Source organism: Rhipicephalus microplus, chromosome 1 (assembly GCF_043290135.1).
Source record: "Rhipicephalus microplus isolate Deutch F79 chromosome 1, USDA_Rmic, whole genome shotgun sequence".
Taxonomy (NCBI): Eukaryota; Metazoa; Arthropoda; class Arachnida; order Ixodida; family Ixodidae; genus Rhipicephalus; species Rhipicephalus microplus.
The window spans coordinates 268,360,650-268,383,090 of record NC_134700.1 but is presented as its reverse complement, the minus strand read 5'-3'; the positions used below and the strand labels follow the sequence as shown (position 1 = coordinate 268,383,090).

Here is a 22,441-nt window from a genome sequence, read left to right as displayed (position 1 = left end):
TCTTCAGAGAAATATGATACCCACTATACATTTGCGTAAACTTTTTGAGAATTTTTTTTTCACGCGGTGACTGACCACGATGAAAAATTACGCCTGAAGCTTTTGTAATGGGTTGGAGCGTTCACGACCCACTCCTTACACAATTCGCATTGTGTAACGCCTGGTTGTTCCTTGGTTGTTGTAAAACGCTTTATTACTTACATTAACGCGATTCCTTTGTGGACATCACACCTGCTTGCGGTGAGTTTTAAGCGGAGTTTAAAGCACAAGCTTGGCTGAGTGGTAAAACAATGGGCTGGCATGCAGAGTACCCGGGTTCAAATCCTATCGTGTTCACAGTGTTCTTAAGTACAAAGTTTTTTTTATTATCTTGCACGATAGCGTTTACGGACATTGATGGCGGTGGTGGATAACTATAGCCCACGTGACCCTTGTTGTGAGCTTTCGCTGTAAAAATATAGAAGGCATGCATAGAGTTTAACCAGAAACATAGTGTGGACCATTGGCGAGGGGTGGGATCTACGCTATTTTCGGGGTCCATATCCGTTTGTGATGCACCGTGACGATGACGTGGCTGGACGACAAACCGAGACCCTAAAGATGTTCTGCCCCAAGAAGAAAATAATTGCGGTGAACGGGAATGTAGGCAATCTTGCTTCAGTTCCACTATCGATAATGCATGCAGGTTCCCACAGCAATATCGTTCATCTTTATTGCTCTACTCGCCACCGGCCATCTGACAAACCATCACTTAACATAATATGTTTGTTGTGTTTCAAAGAGACGAGTTTGCCGTATAGAGTCGCACGTTTGTTTCTCTGGTTTTAGACAAACAACTTGAGTGTCCTGGTAAATTTTGTCGGGAGTTCCAACACCACTGCTAAACCAAACATAATTTTTCAAGCAAGTGCCAATGAAAGTTTGTGTCCCTATATGCATAGCAGTGGTATTTAACCCGTTTGTGTGGTGCATACCCGCTTATGATGGACCGTGACGACGATATGACACGACGATCAGCCGAGACCATGACACCGGCATGACACTCCGACAATAAGATAAACTAAGAGATTTTGCCCCTGGAACCCCCGATCGGCTACCCTACACCTCGACACTGAATGAGAGCCGAAATGGGTTTTCAAACGACACTGTCATGCAGTACTTGCCAGGCTCACGTATAAGAAATAAATCGTATACTGTGTGTCATGTTTTTCTTTTTCGTTCACGTTACAGCAACGTGGTCAATTGAGCAGTCTTGAATGCCGCACTGCGCAGCCAGAAAGTTCCATTTCCGGTTTCTTCTGAAAATGGTCAAATAAAAAAAACGATGAATCATTTCTTCTTTACTGTAAAGCTCAACAGATACGCAGCAGTAAAGATGGTCTCGACACGTAAGCGTCACCAAATGGTGCCGGCGCACCCTCACCGCTCCAGACTGCCTTCATGGAATGCACATATTGCTTCCCGTATTCTCTCGAAAGCCACTAGAGCGACGAAAGAAAGACCCCGACGATGACTGTCGTTTTCAGATACAAGTACACTTGGGCTCTAGATCTCGCGAAGTTGTCTGTACAAACGCATCCCAATTTTTCATTGTAGCACTTGTCAACTGGCAGTACGATTTCAACGGATTATTGAACGCCCCATCTCTACAGTGTTTTGACAGCGGCTGCAGGGTTGCCTTTCCCTCTAGTGCTTGCCTCCTAGGTCGAGCTTTCTGCATGCATCTTCTCTTGAAGGTCGGGTGAAAGCGAATAAAAAATGTCTCTGAGAGCCGAAAACGACGTATGCCGTCAGTGATACATCAAAGTATTATTTTAATGATAAAGGAGCTGTAAAAAACATTAGGCACTACGTAGAATCACAATCCAGTCAGTTCTCGACAGAATCCATATATATATATATATATATATATATATATATATATATATATATATATATATATATATATATATATATATATATATATATATATATATATATATATATATTGTCACGTGCTACAAAAGGTCTTCAACTAGGAAGAACTGAGCCGGCAGGGAGACGCACCGAAAACTGGCAAGATGGCTGCTTCAATAATAAACAACTGGCCAGAGCACGCGCTGCCCCAGAACATCGTCTTCCATTCTCGCGGGCAGCCATCGCTTGCGCTCGCCGTAACAAGTGGCCAAGTGGCAATATATATATATATATATATATATATATATATATATATATATATATATATATATATATATATATATATATATATATATATATATATATATATATATATATTGTCACGTGCTACAAAAGGTATATATATTGTCACGTGCTACAAAAGGTCTTCAACTAGGAAGAACTGAGCCGGCAGGGAGACGCACCGAAAACTGGCAAGATGGCTGCTTCAATAATAAACAACTGGCCAGAGCACGCGCTGCCCCAGAACATCGTCTTCCATTCTCGCGGGCAGCCATCGCTTGCGCTCGCCGTAACTAGCGGCCAAGTGGCATTAATCCCACTCTGAGAAAAAAAAGCATCACTCTGATGCTCGGAAAGTACAAAGGCAAAGTCGGGGCGAACCAACAAAAAATACGCACATACACAAAAACAGCGATATGGTTCATGCGCAGTCGCACTACCGCGTGAAGTACGGCTTCAGGCGCACCACGTGGACGATCTCTGAGGAGTGCCTTCGCCGTCGTGGTGAGAAGGCACCGTCAGGGACTACCTCGTAGTTCACATCGCTCACGCGTCGCAAGACTTTGTATGGTCCGAAGTAGCGACTTAGCAGTTTTTCAGACAATCCCTTGCATCGAACTGGAGTCCACACCCAAACTTGATCGCCTGGATGGTATTCAACTTGTCGATGGCGAGCGTTGTAGCGGCATGCGTCTGAACTCTGCTGGTGCGTAATGTGTAGGCGTGCTAACTGGCGTGCTTCTTCGGCGTACTGGGTAAGCTGCACAGCATCAGGAGTGATCAAAGCATCGCAATTGTGTGGAAGCATCGCATCCAGCATGGTCTGGACCTCACGTCCATAGACAAGGCGGAAAGGCGTGAATCGAGTAGTTTCCTGGACGGCCGTATTGTACGCGAATGTGACGTACGGTAGCACCTGGTCCCAGGTCTTATGCTGGACATCTACGTACATAGATAACATGTCAGCAATGGTCTTGTTGAGTCGCTCTGTCAAGCCGTTGCTCTGTGGATGATATGCCGTGGTCTTGCGATGGCTCGTGTAGCTGAGCTTGAATACGTCATGAATGAGCTGGGCCGTAAATGCTGTTCCTCTGTCTGTGATTACGCACGACGGGACGCCATGGCGAAGAACGATCTGGTCCATAAAGAATTGGGCGACGTCGGAAGCAGTAGCGCGTTGTAGTGCCTTTGTTTCGGCGTACTTCGTCAAATAGTCGGTGGCTACTACGATCCACTTGTTGCCGGCAGATGATAGTGGAAAAGGCCCCAGTAAATCCATTTCTATTTGATCAAATGGCGCTCTGGGTGGTTCTATTGGTTGAAGAAGCCCCGCGGGCTTTAGTGGCGGGGATTTCCGTCGTTGACACTCCCGGCAGCTTTTCACGTATCGCTTAACTGATGCAGAAAGCTTAGGCCAGTAGTATGCTTGTCGAACTCGAGCGAGAGTTCGAGAGGAACCTAAGTGACCAGATGTGGGCTCATCGTGGCAGGCAAGAAGAATGTCGTCACGCATGTCTGTTGGCACGACTAGAAGATAGGTTCTCTCATTGCCGTTGGAGTTTTTCTTATACAGGACCCCATCTCGCAGACAGAACGATGACAGACTTCGAGAAATACATCGAGGTATGGACGAGTTGAGTCCTTCAAGGTTTTCGATAACTGCGCGAATTTCATCGTCCGCACGCTGTCGCGTAATCAGATCTGTTGTAGTAAGGGCCCCAAGGAAACCATCGTCATCCTCGGTGTCGTGGCCACAAGCTTCGACAGGTGCACGGGATAATGAATCAGCATCTTCGTGCTTGCGGCCCGATTTGTAAGCGATCGTGAAATTGTATTCCTGCAGACGAAGACTCCATCGTGCCAGTCGCCCACACGGGTCCCGTAGGTTGGCTAACCAGCACAACGAATGATGGTCGGTCACTACCTTGAAGTGGCGTCCGTAAAGGAAAGGCCTAAATTTCATAGTGGCCCATACAACAGCGAGGCACTCTTTCTCTGACGTGGAGTAGTTGACCTCGGCGCGGGAAAGAGTGCGGCTAGCGTACGCTATCACTCGCTCTGTGCCCTCTTGTTGTTGTACGAGGACAGCACCAAGACCCACATTGCTGGCGTCAGTATGAATTTCAGTATCAGCGTCTTGGTCAAAGTGAGCGAGGACTGGTGGTGTCTGCAAACGCTCCTGTAGTTCAGAGAAAGCTGCGTCCTGTTCTTCCTCCCAGACGAATGGAACATCTTCACGAGTGAGTCGAGTGAGTGGTTCAGCAATCCTAGAAAAATTGGCTATAAAGCGGCGGTAGTACGCGCAGAGCCCCAGAAAGCGACGCACTGCCTTCTTATCACGTGGAACAGGAAACGAGGCCACGGCAGTACTTTTTTCAGGGTCTGGTCGAATACCATCCGCACTGACAACATGGCCGAGAAACTTAAGTTCCTTGTAACCGAAATGGCATTTTTCTGGCTTCAGTGTCAGGTTAGCAGAGCGGAGCGCTTCCAGCACAGTCTGCAGACGGTTCAGGTGCTCCTCAAAGGTGGAGGAAAACACGACAACATCATCGAGGTAGACTAAGCATGTGTGCCACTTTAGACCGGTAAGAACAGTGTCCATCATTCTCTGGAATGTCGCAGGTGCAGAACAGAGGCCGAAGGGAAGCACTTTGAATTCATATAGGCCATCCGGTGTAACGAAGGCGGTTTTTTCACGATCTCGTTCATCAACTTCGATCTGCCAGTAGCCACTTTTCAAGTCTATCGATGAAAAATACTTGGCTCGTCACAGTCTGTCGAGGGAATCGTCGATGCGAGGCAGCGGATAGACGTCTTTTTTTGTCACGCTGTTAAGTTTCCTGTAGTCCACGCAGAAGCGCAGTGATCCATCTTTTTTCTTCACGAGCACGACCGGAGATGACCAGGCACTTTTCGAAAGTTGGATAATGTCATCTTGCAACATCTCTTTGACTTGAGTATTTATAACGTCACGTTCCTTTGCCGAAACGCGGTAAGGGTGTTGTTTTATGGGCGAAGCGTCGGTATACGTAATTATTCGATGTTTGGCGATCGGTGTCTGACGAACCTTCGTGGTGGAGGCGAAGCACTCTTTAAATTGATATAGCAGTTCACGTAGCTCGGTCTGTTGTTGTTACGAGAGGGTCGAGTTGACATCGACTTTTCCAAGTAGTGAAGTCACGTCGCTTGGTGTCGGTCGAAGCCCGTCATTGGCTAATGTAGATGCGAAGCATTCAGAAACGTCTGTGATAGGGTAGGCGAAAGCGATGGCGGTGTCACGAAACAGGTGCCGGTACTCGTTACTAAAATTAGTCACAAGTAGGGCAGAATGTCCGTCATAAAGCGTGACGAGGCTGCGTGCAGCGCAGATACCTAGCGCGAACAAAAGCGTCAAGTTGCCTTCGGCGACAACCTCACCATCTCGTAACTTGTCAGACACCACATCAACTAGGACGCTTGAACGCGGAGGCAACGTGATGCTGTCGGCAGAAATGCGAAGCGTGCTGTCACGGATGTCGTCAGGTATGTCGGAGGATCCAGCTGTCGAAAACGTCACGGTGCGCTCTCGAAGATCGATAATAGCGCCGTGCTCCCGCAAAAAGTCAACTCCGAGGATTAGGTCTCGGGAACAGTCACGAAGAAAGAGGCAGCTGGCGAGAAACGTACGTCCCCGAATGCTCACTCTGATAGTGCACATGCCGATTGGGGTGACTACGTGCCCGCCGGCAGTACGAATTTGTGCTTCGTACCAAGGCGTTACAACTTTCTTTATGTGCGCTGCTAGTTTCCCGCTTATGATCGAGTAGTCCGCACCTGTGTCCAATAACGCACTAACGTCGTGGTGACCGTCGACTACCACATGTATATCCAGAGAAAATCTGCTTCTGGCTTTCGTCGCTGTCGTCGGGGAATCGCTCCGTGTCCGTGCTTGCGTCGGTGTGAGGCCTTGCTTGCGTCGAGTGTCAGCGGCCTCGCTCCCGAAGGTCGCTGTCGTTAGTTTTCCCGCCTAGGGCTTGGCGAGCGCACCGGCGCCGCTCCTGGGAGGCTCCGAAAATTCGGAGAAGATCGCCTTGGGGATGGGGACCGTGACTGCCGCCGCAGTGGCATGCGCTGCTGTGAGAGGTAATCTTGAATAGCTCTCGGTCTTTCGCCAAATCTCGGCCGTGGCGCGTCGACGGCAAAACCCTGTAGTCCGAGGCGACGGTAGGGACATTCCCGGTACACATGTCCAGCTTCATCGCAGTGGTAACACAGTGGCCGTCTGTCTGGTGTGCGCCATACGTCGGATTTTCTGGGAAGTGGCTGCCGATTTTCTAAGTGCTGAATTGGCTGCAGCGAAGGAAGTGCATCCTGATGCCTAGAATTAACGAAGCGCGGTGAAGCAGGAATATATCGGCTTACAGCTTCTGCGTATGATGCACGATGTGGCTCCGCCGGGACAGGTGGGACATAGCTGGAAGGCGGAACTTGGAGAGCCTGTCGTACTTCGTTTCTGACAAGGCTGCAAATAGACCCTGCAGTAGGTTGGGACTGGCACTGAATCTTTTGTAGTTCGTCGCGCACCACCGATCGAATGAGATCGCAAAGAGACTCGATGTTGATGTTGCCTGCCGCACCTCCGATCTGACCTATTGACGAAGCGGCACTCACTTGCCGGTCGTACACAGTAGAGCGCTGCTGCAGCACTTGCTCCATGGTTGTGGCTTCGGTCAAAAATTCCGCCACGGTCTTTGGGGGACAGCGAACGAGGCCAGCGAAAAGCTGCTCCTTCACTCCTCGCATTAAATGACGGACCTTCTTTTCTTCGGCCATGTCGGGGTCAGCTCGACGAAAGAGGTTCGTCATGTCCTCGACGTACATCATGACGCTTTCATTCGGCATTTGGAGGCGCCACTGAATCTCTCGCTCGGCTCGTTCGCGGCGATCGGGATTGGCCCAACTTGCCAGCAGGTATCGACGAAAGACGCTCCACGAGGGAAAAGGCTCACGGTTTTCGTACCAAGTACGAGCGCCGTCCTCCAAGCTGAAATACACGTTCCTCATTTTGTCGAAGTCGGTCCAACCATTGTAATCCGAAACCCGTTCGAACTGGGCCAGCCAGTCTTCGACATTCTCCAAGACGGAACCGTGGAACACCTTCGGCACACGTGGCTTCCACAGCGTATGATGCGTGGTCGCACCGCCTTCCTGTGCGTTGGAGGCTGCAGCGCCTTCCATAGCGTTCGGGGGTGTGACAGACGTCATCTCAGGAAGAGGTCCACGCTCAGGAGGTAGTCCTCGGAGTCTTCGGCTTGAGCGGTGGACAGGTGTTGTCTCTGCAGGTACAGGGATACCTGGAGGCGTTTGGAACATCGGCTGGGGGTTACCCAGCAGCTCCACCAGTTGTCACGTGCTACAAAAGGTCTTCAACTAGGAAGAACTGAGCCGGCAGGGAGACGCACCGAAAAGTGGCAAGATGGCTGCTTCAATAATAAACAACTGGCCAGAGCACGCGCTGCCCCAGAACATCGTCTTCCATTCTCGCGGGCAGCCATCGCTTGCGCTCGCCGTAACCAGCGGCCAAGTGGCAATGTATATATATATATATATATATATATATATATATATATATATATATATATATATATATATATATATATATATATATATATATATATATATATATATATATATATATATATATATATATATATATATTGAAAGACGCAGGCAGACTAGGTACGGCGAGCAGGCAGGGCGAGCAGAAGCGTTTATTCTGCGATGTCTGGCTCGGCTCAGAACCACACCAAGAGCGAGAACGATGATGATGGGTATGTGCAAGTGAGAACGATGATGATGGGTATGTGCAAGTGAGAACGATCAAATGCTTGGAATGTGCTTACAATTTCCCCCCCCCCCTCTGCGAAGCGGCCAACCTGGCCGCCAGTCAGAGATCGGCCGAACGAGTAACAAAAGGCTTCATGCGTGAGACGTGAACTATTTCCGTGCTGCGCAGACGGCGGTCAGTGACAGACTGAAGCGGGGTGACGAGGTAGTTAACTGGAGATGTCTGTCGTACAACGGTGTATGGGCCAACATACCGGTGAAGAAATTTCTCGCAAAGGCCCGACGCTCGAACCGGGGTCCATAGTAAAACCTTATCGCCAGCATTAAAGGCCACGTCGCGTCGTTTTTTATCACAGCGATGTTTTCTCTCCTTTTGGGTTGCTTCCGTGTTTTTGCGAGCAATTTCACGGCATTGTGTGACTCGGGCTGCGAACTCTTCTGGGAGCGAGGTACTGCTTGGAGCCGGTGCAAAGAAAAATGCCGTGTCGAAGACCGAGGAGGCAGATCGGCCGTACACGAGAAAAAAACGGGCTGTAGCCAGTTGATCGTTGTACCGCAGTATTGTATGCGAAGGTGACAAACGGTAAAATGTTATCCCAATTTTTGTGGTCAGGATGCAAGTACATCGATATCATGTCAGAGAGTGTTCGGTGGAAGCGCTCGGTAAGGCCATTCGTTTGCGGATGGTATGTAGAAGTGGTTTTATGCACTGTATTGCACGCCTGCAGGACTTCATCCAGGACCTTGGAAAGGAAGGCTTTGCCACGGTCACTCAAAAGGACGCGAGGGGCTCCGTGGCGCAAGACGATGGAGTTCAAGAAAAAATTGGCGATTTCTGTGGCGGTAGCAGAATGAAGAGGTGAAGTCTCGGCGTATCTTGTTTGATGGTCGACTGCAGTGACGATCCAACGGTGACCGGAAGGTGTCAACGGCAAAGGACCATACAAGTCTATTCCGACAAATTCGAATGGTGTGGTGGGACAGGGAAGAGGCTGAAGGAAACCAGCAGGCGGGGATGTGGATCGCTTGCGGTGCTGACACAACGCGCACGAGCCCACGTATTTGGCCACCGTTGTGGACAAGCCAGGCCAGAAGCAGCGCGTCTTGATGCGATCGTAGGTCTTGTGGAAGCCTAGATGACCGGCAGCAATATCATCGTGGAATGCTTCCAAAACTCGAAGACGAAGGCAGCGGGGAAGAACTGGCACCCACTTGTTACCGGTGGGATGGTAAATGTAGCGCTTAAGCACACCGTCCTGAAGGCGAAATTGTCGAAGCTGGCGTCGCAAGCGGCTGTTGGGTGGTTTAGTGACACCGCGAAGGCGATCAATGAAAGACCGACAGTAGGAATCTGCCAGCTGAAGTGAACGTAAATCGGAGTTCGAAGATAGCTGCATTGGATCCAGCGATGCGAGCGATACGTGTTGTGAGGCAAGCTGGGTGTCAGAGTCATTCGAACGCGATGCGGTGGACGTATTGTCACGAGAGAGCGAAAGTGGGCACCGGGACAGCGCGTCGGCATCATGATGACATTTGCCAGACTTGTACGTAACTGTAAAGTCGTACTCTTGTAAGCGCAGTATCCAGCGCGCAAGACGTCCTGACATATTCTTCATTGATGAAAGCCAACAGAGTGCGTGGTGGTCGGTGATGATGGTGAAGTGCCGACCGTAGAGATACGGGCGGAATTTCTGTATCGACCATACGATAGCCAAGCACTCCTGCTCCGTGATGGTGTAATTCCGCTCAGCTGTTGACAGAGTCCGGCTAGCGTAGGCCACAACCTGCTCTTTAGAGGTGGAATCACGCTGCAGAAGGACTGCTCCAATGCCTTGTGCGCTTGCGTCAGTATGGAGTATGGTAGGCGCTCTCTCATCGAAGTGGCGCAGCACTGGTCCGGAAGTCAGGCGTTCTTTCAAAATTTCAAATGCAGATTCGCAGTCGTTGGACCATGAGAAAGGAGCACCAGTGGCCAATAACTTATTTAGCGGAGCCGCTAAGGTAGCAAAGTTGCGTATAAAGCGACGAAAATAGGACGCGAGACCAAGAAAGCTGCGCAACGTCTTTTGGTTGGACGGTCGAGGGAACTGTAGCACAGCTGCGATCTTCTCGGGATCTGGTTGGATTCCGTCTTTGGAAACGACGTGACCGAGGACTTTGATGCTTTTGCTGGCAAATGTACACTTCTTTGTATTTATCTGAAGGCCAGCCTTGGAGAGACATTGTAGCACCTCGTCTAATCGTTGAAGATGTTGGGCAAAGGTACTTGAAAAAACAACGATATCATCTAAGTAACAGAGGCAGGTCTTCCATTTTAGGCCACGAAGAACAGTATCAATCATTCGCTCAAACGTGGCTGGAGCGTTGCACAAGCCGAATGGCATTACATTAAATTCATAAAGGCCGTCCGGTGTGGCAAATGCAGTTTTTTCTTTGTCAGCCTCGTTCATGGGGATTTGCCAGTAACCTGATCGTAAGTCAAGGCTCGAAAAATAGTTCGCCCCTTGCAGTGTGTCTAAAGCGTCATCAATTCTAGGCATAGGATATACGTCCTTGCGTGTGATCTTATTTAACGCGCGGTAGTCAATGCAAAAACGAACAGAGCCATCCTTCTTTTTAACTAAAACGACTGGAGATGCCCAGGAACTCGAAGAAGGTCGTATTATATTTCGCGATAGCATCTCGTTCACTTCTTTTTCAATTATTTCTCTCTCTGATTGCGAAACCCGATATGGGCGACGGCGTATCACACGAGAACCGTCGGTTTCAATGCGATGTACAGCCGCGGAAGTCTGACTCAGTGTTGTGGTACAGCTATCAAAGCAGGCTTTGTGCTTAGCCAAAAGGGCCAATAGTGCTTCAGACTGTTTTGGTGTGAGGTCTGAACCAATGACAGGTCGAAAAGGGAAAGAACGTGAACCTGGAGCTGGTACTGGTGACGAAGACGGGCAGAGTGTCGCGATGGAGGTCAATGGAGAGAAGTCAATCTTTGCCACTGTCATTCCCTTGGGCAGCAGCACAGATTCTGCAGTTGTGTTAGAAACGGGCAGAAAAGCGCAGCCAGAGGAAAACCGGAGGAGGCAAGAGGCGACGAGAATTCCACGGGAGGTGCAGCGAAACGAAGGAGCCACAAGTGCATCACCGTCGGTTACTTGGGTAGATGCGACAGCTATCACGTGTTCGTGACCAGGGTGCAGGACGCAGTCTTCAACAATGACCAAGTTGGAGATCGAGGGTGATGAAACTGGAATGGGCGCATCCGTTGTATCCGTTATGTGAATGACGTTCTCTTTAAAGGATATAACAGCGGAAGCAGAATGCAGAAAGTCCCAACCAAGGATAAGTTCATGAATGCACGTGGGCAACACAATCATCTCGATGTGGTGACGTATACCATCAATAGAAACACGAGCCGTACACTGTCCGTCAGGTTGAATCAGCACGTTATTTGCCCCACGCAACACAGGTCCCACATAGGGCGTTCTGACTTTACGGAGGCGCGAGCACAAGTCACTACGCAAAACAGAAGTGGTTGCACCGGTGTCAACGAGAGCTTGCACAGGAATACCTTCAATAGTCACTGACAACATATTAGCTGGGCGAACAGGAGGTATTTTTGTTGGTCGACGGGACGCAGTTTTCCCTCCAAAAACTGCAATCCTTAGTTTTCCGAAGATTGGTCAACAGGACGGGAGATGATTGGACGAAGTGGCGATGCGGAGCGGCGATAGGGCGATGGAGAGCGTCGTCTGGAGGAGCGGTATTCCTGATGTTGACGAGGGGACACTGGAGGAGACGGAGACCGGTACTGCGCGGACGGGTAGGTGTCTGGAGCATAAAGATCTGGTCTTCGGAACCGGTCTCGTTCGAACTCAGCATAGCCTCGTCGTTCCTCTTGCTGGCGGCGACGGCAGTAACGAGAAATGTGGCCTCGTATACCGCAGTAAAAGCAAACAGGACGGGATTGACGCCACTGAGGATACAAGGGTGCAGCAGTCATTCCACCTCGCATAGCAGCCAAATGGCTACTAGCAGTATCCGTAGAGCTAGATGCCCCGGGAGCAGGCGGAATCGCAGCGATCTCCGCATATGTGGGCATTACCGTTTGAACAACCGGTGCTGCCGGTGTCGACCTGGGCGTCACATCGGCGTATGTGGGCATCGGGCGTGCTGGCGGAGCGACCGGGGATGTCGGTGTCGCCATTGCCGCTAACTCCTGCTTAACAAGATTCCGCAGGTCGAATGGTGGAGACGGAGCGGAGGCGACAGTGGACCGCTGCTGTTCAAGGTCTCGAAGTTCTTCCCGGATAATTGTGCGGATAAGGGTTTTTAATTCAGAGGGAGGCATCAGGCGTGGATCACTGTCTTGTTGAAGCCGAAGGGACTGCAACTGGTCAAGGCGTTGGCATGTCGAAATGACGTCGTTAACCGTAGCGGGATTGCCAACAGCCAAGGCGTTGAATGCGATTGGGCCGATTCCTTTAAGGATGTGGCGAACGCGCTCATCTTCCGTCATGTCTTTATTCGCACGGCGACAGAGGGCCAAAACATCCTCGATATACGAAGTGTACGACTCATGTGCCAGTTGTAGACGCACAGCCAGCTTCTGTTTCGCGGCTTCGGAACGACCCGATGAGCATCCGAATATTTGTCGCAGTTTGTTGGCAAAGGTCGACCAATCAACGAAGTCAGTTTCGTGATTAAAATACCAGGTTTTGGCTACGCTGGTCAAATAGAAAGGAAGGTAGCTCAGTTTCTCTGCTTCGGTCCATCGATTGGCTGAACCCACACGGTTGTAAAGGTCAAGCCATTCCTCGACGTCGTCACCGCGAAGACCCGCGAACACGGGCGGTTCGCGCTGAGGGCTGGTGACAGTAGATGAAGAGCGGGCAGCCGCCGGCGTAGGGGCTGTAGCGTTAGGGCTAGGCGTTAGGTCCGATGTCTGCATACCTGTGTGGGTGGCTGGGTGCAATCGGCGACCAGATCGGAGCTCCAGGTGGGAAATGAACGTAGGAGGACGTCGGGATCTTACCCCGGCACTTCCACCACTCTGAAAGACGCAGGCAGACTAGGTACGGCGAGCAGGCAGGGCGAGCAGAAGCGTTTATTCTGCGATGTCTGGCTCGGCTCAGAACCACACCAAGAGCGAGAACGATGATGATGGGTATGTGCAAGTGAGAACGATGATGATGGGTATGTGCAAGTGAGAACGATCAAATGCTTGGAATGTGCTTACAATATATATATATATATATATATATATATATATATATATATATATATATATATATATATATATATATATATATATAACGCGTTCGATGCTCTCGAACGCGTTATTCGAAGGTCGTAGGTTCGATTCCTGCTCACGGCTGGTTATTTTTTCATCCACTTTTCTTTCTTCTTTCTTCTTATTTACATTCCATTGGTTCTAATAACTTCCCCTGTACATTACATGGCATTACTGTCTGTTAGATCTCATTATTTTTGTGTTAAAACACGGAAAAACGAGCCCTTAGGTATACACTTCTTTCCCTTATTATATATATATATATATATATATATATATATATATACATATATATATATATATATATATATATATATATATATATATAGAGATATATATATATATATATATATACATATATACATATATTAGCTTTACAACAGGAGTATTTGTCATAGCAGTGCTGTTCCGTACTACGCTGACGAATTACCATATCGACAAATAAAAATTCGCTATTATGGGAATTTTTCCCTGCATGCGCTGACAGAATTCCCAGCGTATATTCCTGCACACTATTCGTATTACACGAGCGCCCCTTCACACTCAAGCGTGTGCACACACACGCACACAGACAAACATACCCAAATGCATGCGCGTGACGTGTTTGTGACTATTGATATCAAGATTATACCCTGTGCTCCTGCACAGCAACAAGAACACCACTTTCTTAACTCATATGCTGCAAGTACTACAACGCAAACAGCACTCACAGAGTCCACACCAGCACTTCTCTAGAAGATGTTTTAATGAAATATCAGACTAATTCCAAGGGCTATGCTTGCATACTACAAGTGCCAAAACAGATTGCACAAGCCGAAGACACACTGTGACCGCAATAAGTTGGTCTTCAATGGGGAATATAGCCGTTTCCGAAAGTCCCTGTGATATCGCAAAGATAACGTTTTTCCTTTTCGTCTAAAATTATTGCTGGAAATGCCCCGAAAAAGGAAAAAAATCTCGGCACGGAACATCACACACTCTGAGTGCGTTCATTGTTGTCACATAATGAACACGCAAACTGCCCGAACGCAACATCCTTGTCAGGATGTTAGCCCTTGGCAACAGCTTCCATCTCTCTTTCTCTTTCTCCATCTTTCAAACTCTCTTATCCCGGTCCTCAGTGTAGGGTAGCGTGTTGGGCCTTCTAGACCGGTCAACATTCCTGCTTTTCCTTGCCCTTCTGTTCATTTCTTCCCTCTCCATAAAGCAAGCTCTGTGACGTCATGGAAGTAGTGAGGGACGCTAAAATTAATTATTAGAACTTTTTTTACGGAAATTACATTGTATACTGGAGTTCCGCCAAAAAATTGGAGGCGTTTCTGCGTGCTTTGCCGGCAAAAGTCATTGCAAGACGATAGTCTTCTGTCTGGGGAGAGAGAATAAAGCTTTTATTTGACGTTGTGCACCGAAAATTAGCGAATAGGCACTGCATAAGATATATAGACGCCATCTAGCGAAAATGTGAAGAAACGAAGTTTTTTTTTTTTTTTTTAGAACGCAAAGTCATTGGTAGGTGGCAGTACCATGTAGTTTTAGTGAAGTGTAGAAAACACTTTTTTTTTTGTTCATAGCATCGCATTGCCAGCGCCGCGTAATAAACACTGCATTCTTTATATTTATGTATCTAAACATTTTAGAAATAAACACACTACCTAATCACAACTAACGACTGCGCACTGATGTTGGGCCAAAATATGCGTAATAGCTGTTTTTTTTTATTGACAATGTCAGCATGTATGAACGCAGAAACCAGATCAAGATGGCTGGTCACTTATGAAGGGGGTTTAACTTTCGCCGTTCTACTGAATCGGGTGGCAGAGAAAAAAGCGGGAAAGACACACACACACACACACACACACACACACACACACACACACAGACGCGCACACACACCAAAATTTCTGAGTCAGAGTATCCAAGAAAGAAAAAGACTCTCGTCTTATAAAGGAGTGAACGGGTCCCCTATTTCAGGACATCGTCTGACTGAGCTGAGCACCCGAAAGCTATGAGCCCGCGGCTGTGGACGCGCTGATAGCGTCCCTGTCTCGTGTACAGTGTCAGCTGGCCGAGTGTGTCCCCTCTTCATTGCATGAACGCGCAAACTACACCGTGGGCGATGGAATCCCTCTCTGTCGAGCCAGGTCTGCAGACTCGCTTTTCTCCGCTATACACCCCGCTGAGGATGCTATCTCGAAAACGGCTGCAATTTTGCGCCCGAGAATGGCTGTGCCGACAAAAAGCGGATCTCGTCGTGAGGGCCAAGCGAGCCGAGAAAGAACGACTACATCGATAGCAACCAAATGGCAACCATGTAAAACGAAAAAATTGCGAGCTGTCGGGTAAATAAACACAAACGAAGCGCCGGTGCGAACCGATCCCGGGGCGCGAGCGCATTAAACAGTGGGAAAAGGGAAACACAAGTCACAGGTAGTGCGGTTCACTTCCCCAGCATAAAGTTAGAGTAAAGCTGCCCACAATTTTCTTGATTCTTTTCTGGCTCTCCCATCACACACGCATTGCCACCGATTTGTTAGTGATTGATTCCGTCTTGCCAGCTATTCACAACTGGTACACTGCACTTGTAAAATACGTGAACATGTACCAGTGTGGTAGGTAACTATAGCAGCGACCTCAAAAGACTCAATGCTGTAAATTTGCGCAAGTCTGTGTCTGCCTTGTCCTTTTGTTTTGAGTGTGCTGCCCTAGTTACCTACTAAGTATGAACCACCTCACCCAGCAGCAAGTGTGATTGAACCATGTATCAGCTATAAATTCACCTCTTAACACCACCCTTGTCACATGCAGGAGAAAAGTTCACTTCTGTAAAGAACACATAGTAGCCACGTTACAAAAGCTGGCCTTCAGGCGAGGATTAGCGGCAAAATGCAAGAAAGCTTGGGTCACTAAAGAACCCATTTTAATATATTGTAGATCTAGAACTGCAGCTTTGAGAAAATTTATCGTTACGTTTCAAATATTGGCGGAAACATCGAAAAGTGTTGTCAGAAGTATATTTTTGTTTTTTGACAGAGTACTTTAGCATAAGAATGGGTACAGATGTCCTCACAATACACGGAAGCGCATACAAGAAGAGCCCCGATAGAATGCACATGCACGGTATTTGGGCCACGTTTTGCTGAAAACATTAAAACGCGCGAATGTCGTCTACTGCATTGCAGGCAGAATCTAAAATCGGAGCCCCCGGGGCGACATCACACATAGCATCGGGGTGATTTTAAATATGCTTAGTGAAGCAAACAATGTTTCTCAGGAAGATTACTTAAAATTCACAGAGTTTTTAACGCATTCTAATAAGACAATCTCTAAGCCAAAGCCATCTTTGTTGTTTTCTTTTTCTTCTCGGTGTATTTATTTATCCTCTCCTCCGAAAGCTCTGCACCTAACGTACTGCCTCCAAAATCGTAGGTATTGAAAGCTCCCTACACATCAGCTGGTTTTACACTGCCTCCGTGATCAGCCCACTTTTGACCAAGTGAATATGTCAGCTGATCACGCCATTAAGTGATGTCAGATTATGTGACTTCTTGATGCCGTCAGAAATTTTGGCAATCCGTGATATGATGATGCTGTCATAGGGTGATATTACCACGTGATGGGAATTTTTTTTAATCAATCATGTTTACGAAGGCGCCATCACCGGTTTACCTTCGCATTGATGAAATCAATGTGAGGGGCTGTGGTTCCTTCGCATTTGTGAGAAACCAAAAAGGAGACCCGGACCCGATCATCTGGCTACATCCAATGTTAACAGAACAACTGAGTGAGCCAGCAGCCGTGGCTCATGTTCGTGACCACGGCCCTTCTTTCTCATTTGTTTGCGACACACTCCCGCGGACGGCAAATTGTTGTCCATCTCATATATATCTGTCGCTTTCGCCATACAACTCAGGGTGTAGTACGTCACCGCGAAACGGCTCACTCCAGTGTCAGCCTTGTTTCACCGCAGAAGGACGGATGTGCGCGCAGAGCCCACTTAGCCGGAGTCCTCGCACGTCCCCGGTAAAGTCAGTGGCAGCGGAGAGGATAAAAAGTCCGCTCCCATCAATTGTGGTCTTTCTTAGTGAAACGACGTGCCAGAACCAAAACTGAGTGTACGTGTGCATTTAGGTTGGACGGCGAGGACGAAGCACAGGCATGCCCTGTCTCGCCTCAGGCTCATCTGGTTCCTTTCGTACTCCTTAGCAGCTTTAGGCCTTTTCTTTTTTTTTCGTCGACCACTCGGTTTCTTTGTGCCTGTCCCTACAGAGTGCCTGCCAGTTCTCTTTTCGTCGAGTACTAAGCTAGCGAAGAGCGCTATTTTCTCTCACTTTGGGTCACTCACTCGCTAAGTAAGGCAGCGTGGGAGGTTTTTGAAACTCGGGCAAGTTTCGATGGTGTGTGTGTTCCCATGCGATTTCTAAAAGCCTATTAGTGAGATAGAAACAGCGAAGTATCCACGTGATGCATTTCTTGATACCTGTTTGATGATATTTGGCAAAAAAAAATCACGTAATAGTTAGTCAATGGTCTCCGTGTTTCAGTACATCGTTTGAAGATTGAATGTTGACGGTTGAAAGGGACCACCTGTAAAGTTCAGAAAACAAATCGCAAGCACAGCCTAACAACTTACATAGCAAATGAGCGCATAGCCTCGAGTATTTGTGAGCCCTCTCTGTTTCATTACGCTGACGTCAAATTGTCGTCATCGGTGATACACATAGTAGCCGCGGCAAGTCGCCTCCTCATTTGCGGCTTCATCATTGTAACCCTCACCCCCAACAGAGGGAGAGACGTGGTTTGCCATGAACGGCCAACAAACAGCCACACGAAATAAGGGTCGTAGTTTTATCGGTCATACACATCACCATGAACATTGTCATTCTATATAGATAAGAAGCATGATAACGTGCGTTCAGGTGAATATGAGCAAACTCCGAGCCATGACTACTGTCACTAGCTCTTACAACGCTGGCATGATGTGCAGAAACAGTTCGCGTCATGTCGCTTGTTTCTCGCTTCAACGATATGCATGTAAAATCATTATCAATTGCTGGAGTTTAACGTCCCAAAACTACGAAATGATTTCAGGGATGCCGCAGTTTCCGGACATTTCGACGTCTAGATGTCTCTTGACATGCACCTAAATATAAGTAGACGGGCCTTAAACATTTGGCAGACATCAAATATGAACCCGTCGCACACGGATCCTATCTTATTTATGTAAAAACTGTGGAGAAGGTGCATGTAAGGAAGCGTGTTTCAGCTCCACTATAGCATGAAACCACATAAAGGGCAGAGCTTGCAGTGTGCTCCAGTATTTCCCCCTGCAAATTATTTACCCTAAAAAAACGAGTACTTGGGGAGTATTCCTGCCACACAATAATATTCGTCATCTACTTCCCCTACTTATCTCACGTTATGACCACGGTTCCGGTAGTTGGCGGTCAAGAACGGTACGTACGTTATCAGTGTGACATGGCACTCTTGACAGGAAAGTGGCGAGTGCCGTGGTTTCAAGAAAGGAAACGCGAGACAGTCAGATGACGTTATTGTTGCGTGGCAGAACTCCTCAAATACTCCATGTTCAAAGTACTTACTCTTTACTGCTTGACTCCCCATTGGTACACTAACGCACCTAGATATTGCAGGTATAATTCGAAATGTGCTATTTCGAATAGATGACTTCATCGTATAGAGGCATGTTCGCGTCTCTGGTTTCAGATAAGAAACTCAAGTGCCTTGATGAATTTCTTCGGAAATTCTGACACCGCTGCTGAGCCAAATCTAATATTTTAGGCAGTAACGACGAGCCTTTAACTCACATTACGCATAATAGTAGGGTTTACTCAATTTTTGTGGTGCATACGCTTAAATGGTGGACCATGACGGCGACAGGACATGCCGACAAACTGAGAGCCTAAGTCACTTCGCCCCCTAAACGAATGCCAGCACTGGAAACGCGGGATGACATTGTGCATGAAGGGCACCCCGAGCTATTTCAGTTCACTCAGCCATTCCGACAGTGGCGGATTCCCTGCACGTGCATGTGTGTGTTTTCTAACGACACCTTCACTGTGTATTGTTTACATTATGAGAACTAGAAGTCTTCCGCAACATTGCTATGCCTTTTTCAAACAATTCAATCACGACACCCTACCAGTTCAGGAATTAGTTTGGAAAAGCAAGTATATTCATGATAACCAGGATGAACATGAAAATTTAATAACTGTTGTGGTTTTATGAGCCAAAACTATCCTTAGATTATGAGAATCACTGTAGTCAAGGGCTCTAAATTTTCCAGCGGCAAAGCTCCTTAAAGCGGCACGCATTCGTCCCTCGTAGTAGTATAGTAGTAGTCGTAGTGTGTAACCAGTCTTAGATTTTGAACTCAAAAGTGGTGCCGGTCGGATATTTCGTCTGTGCGTTGTTAAACAATAAAAAAAATCGCAGCGTGTGCGTTAACTAAAAGCCGAATTCTCCTGTCTCTCATTACCCCTTAGCAGCCATTGGCATGTACATTAAGCACCATCTGACAAGAAAGGGTTGCTACGTTATACTTGCTGGGTGTAACCTCCTTGGTTTTAGAAAGGCTTAGGGAGCGTTGGGCCGTAGTGCCATGAATACAGTGAACTAGCATATACCATGAACTCGAGGTGGTTAAAGGTGGGAAGTAGACACGAAGCACAAGCCGTAATAAAGTGTGCGTGTGCCTCCTTTCGTTCAGTCCTTGGAGTGTCTGCTGGATGATGGTGCTTCTATATGAAGAATATATTGATACAAAGTGATGAAAAGATGATGAAGTGATGATACAATATGATGAAAAGATGCGAGATGGTAGTACTTGGAGTGTTGAATAGGTGGACGAATGGACACACAGACATATGCATAGATGGACGCGCGGATGGCTGCACGGACGGATGGACGCATGGGCGGACGCAGGAGTGGATGCATGGACGAATGCAGAGACGGGCACACAGATGGACGTGCGGACGCACGAACAGACGCACGCACGGACGGGCAGATGAACGCGCGGGCGGCCACACAGACGCACGCATGGACGGACGGAAGCAAATACGAATGGGCGGACGGATGCTTCGCCCCACTCTCCATCATTCACACTCCGTAGATATGCTGCCATTTTATACCCTCTGTAGTATTATAACGTGCCCCTCAATTCCAGCTCACGAACCTTCGTGGCTGGGATTCGATCCCGCGACCTTCGAATCAGTGGTCGAGCACCATAACCGCTAGAACATCACTGCCGGTAAATATAAAATCAAGATACAAGAACATCCAAAGAACTGCTAAGGTAGGCGCGTACGTCAAGCTACAGAATCCATCATTCATCAACCCATCAGCATAATCAGCCTGACTGTACCCAACTCATGGCGAAAGCCTTTCCTATGTCCCGCTGATCAACCAGGTCTTGTGTTTGCAGTGGTCACGTCATATCTGCGATCTTATTGATCTTATCTGCCCACCTAACATTGTGTCCCTCCGCATGCGTTTGCTTTTCTCTTGGAGTACAGTCTGTTCCTATTGATGATCAGCGGTTTTCTTGCGTACGTGCTTCATGCCCTGCCCATGCCTACTTCTTGATTTCTGACCCACTATATGCTCTCTTCCCTGACCCCGTCCCTGACACTTGTTCCCTGACCCACTCTGCTCTCTTCTGGTCCCTTGAGGTTGCATCTCTCATTGCTCTTTCTATTGCTCGCATAATGCAATCGGGTGAATGTTATTGACTATAGACGTGCTCCGCTGCCTCTACTTTCACCTTTTACATTGTATGCAACTCTTACTCTTCGCAGACGCCATCGTGACAATCCTGATGCTGCTGAACAGCTTGAACAGCTGCGTCAACCCATGGATCTACCTACTGTTCAACCGCAACCTTATGAACGCCCTCAGGCATCAGGTGTGCCGCTGTCCAGCCAAGAATGTCAGTGCTGGTCTGGCCGTGAGCGGAATCGTTCCAGAGGTTACCACACAGGGAACCGAAGCCAACGTGACGATCATTCAGCAGCCCTCGTTACAGCTACTTGCAGATTTTGATTTCCCTGGTGGTCTTAGGGGACAGCGCGCCTGCTGCCGCCCCAGAATGCACACCGAAAAGAACGGTGTCTCCTTGGCAGAGGCGATTGCAATGGCTCCCTTCACTCTGCAAGCGACGAGCTCCAGCAATGGAATCGGCGGCGGACAATATGTGCCGTGCCAAAGAACTTGAGGTGACAAGCTTTTCAACGCACTGTCATCGAGTTTATACCCTTGTCGATTGCGCTACACGGTCAAACCTCATTATTACAAAGTCTCATATCATACGACAACTGATTCGTTATATGCTGGAATTCAATACAAATGCACCATCGTAAACGAATGCTTGTGGGAAAGCTAGCCTTAATTCGCCTCGTTATAGCCAATCATTCGTAATACCAATGTTTCTTATATCGAGGTTTCATCGTGCTGTATATCTGATGGTACGCAAAGGAATCCTCGCAAATGATAATTACTTATCAAATGTTGAAGGAGCAGTGCATTGAAGCGAGAAAAGCGGCGTGAGAGCGAACAAACGCTTATTCTGTACAAGCCCAAGGACTGCGGCCTCCTCATTATAGGTAATACAAAGTACTTAAATTATGGAACCGGCAATGACAATAAAAGGCACGCCATAGTTGGGTCCCAAACCCCCGTACACGAGTGTTTCGTACTTCGTCTCCGCTGAAATACGGCCGCCGTGACATAGAATCTAACCACCATCCTCAGATAAACCTCAGCAACTAACTTCCTTCTCGCTGGAAACAAAAGAAACTCCCGCATTGACTTTATTCCTGCTTTTAGTCGCTTTATTCTGTCCACTACGGCGCTTCAAACGTACCTTATGATGACTTTTCACCAACACAACTAATTTTCGACCTTGTCGGGCAATTTATTGGCTTCTTGCAAGCAGTTTTATTCGCTCCAGCAGACCCAGCAGTCAAGTTCTTTTCATCTCTAAGGTGCACTCTCAATAGGATTGGTATTACACGCAGAGTTCTCTCGACTTTACAGGCTTCTTTACGAAAATGGATCTACTGTGCGACTTCCATATGGTGCGAGACCTTAACAGACAAGAGGAAACATGCCTGCGCCGCACCGCATTAAACG

General features: G+C 47.9%; 1 protein-coding gene across 1 annotated transcript in view; it reads left to right on the top strand.

The window, feature by feature from the left end:
• LOC119164794 (oxytocin receptor) overlaps nt 1–21,656 on the top strand; it is a 47,965-nt gene extending 26,309 nt beyond the window's left edge. The window contains exon 3 of the mRNA XM_037417003.2: nt 21,109–21,656. Coding sequence (XP_037272900.1) covers nt 21,109–21,524 — 416 coding nt within the window. The 3' untranslated portion in view covers nt 21,525–21,656. The remainder of the gene's footprint in view (nt 1–21,108) is intronic.
• Nucleotides 21,657–22,441: the final 785 nt, after the last annotated feature.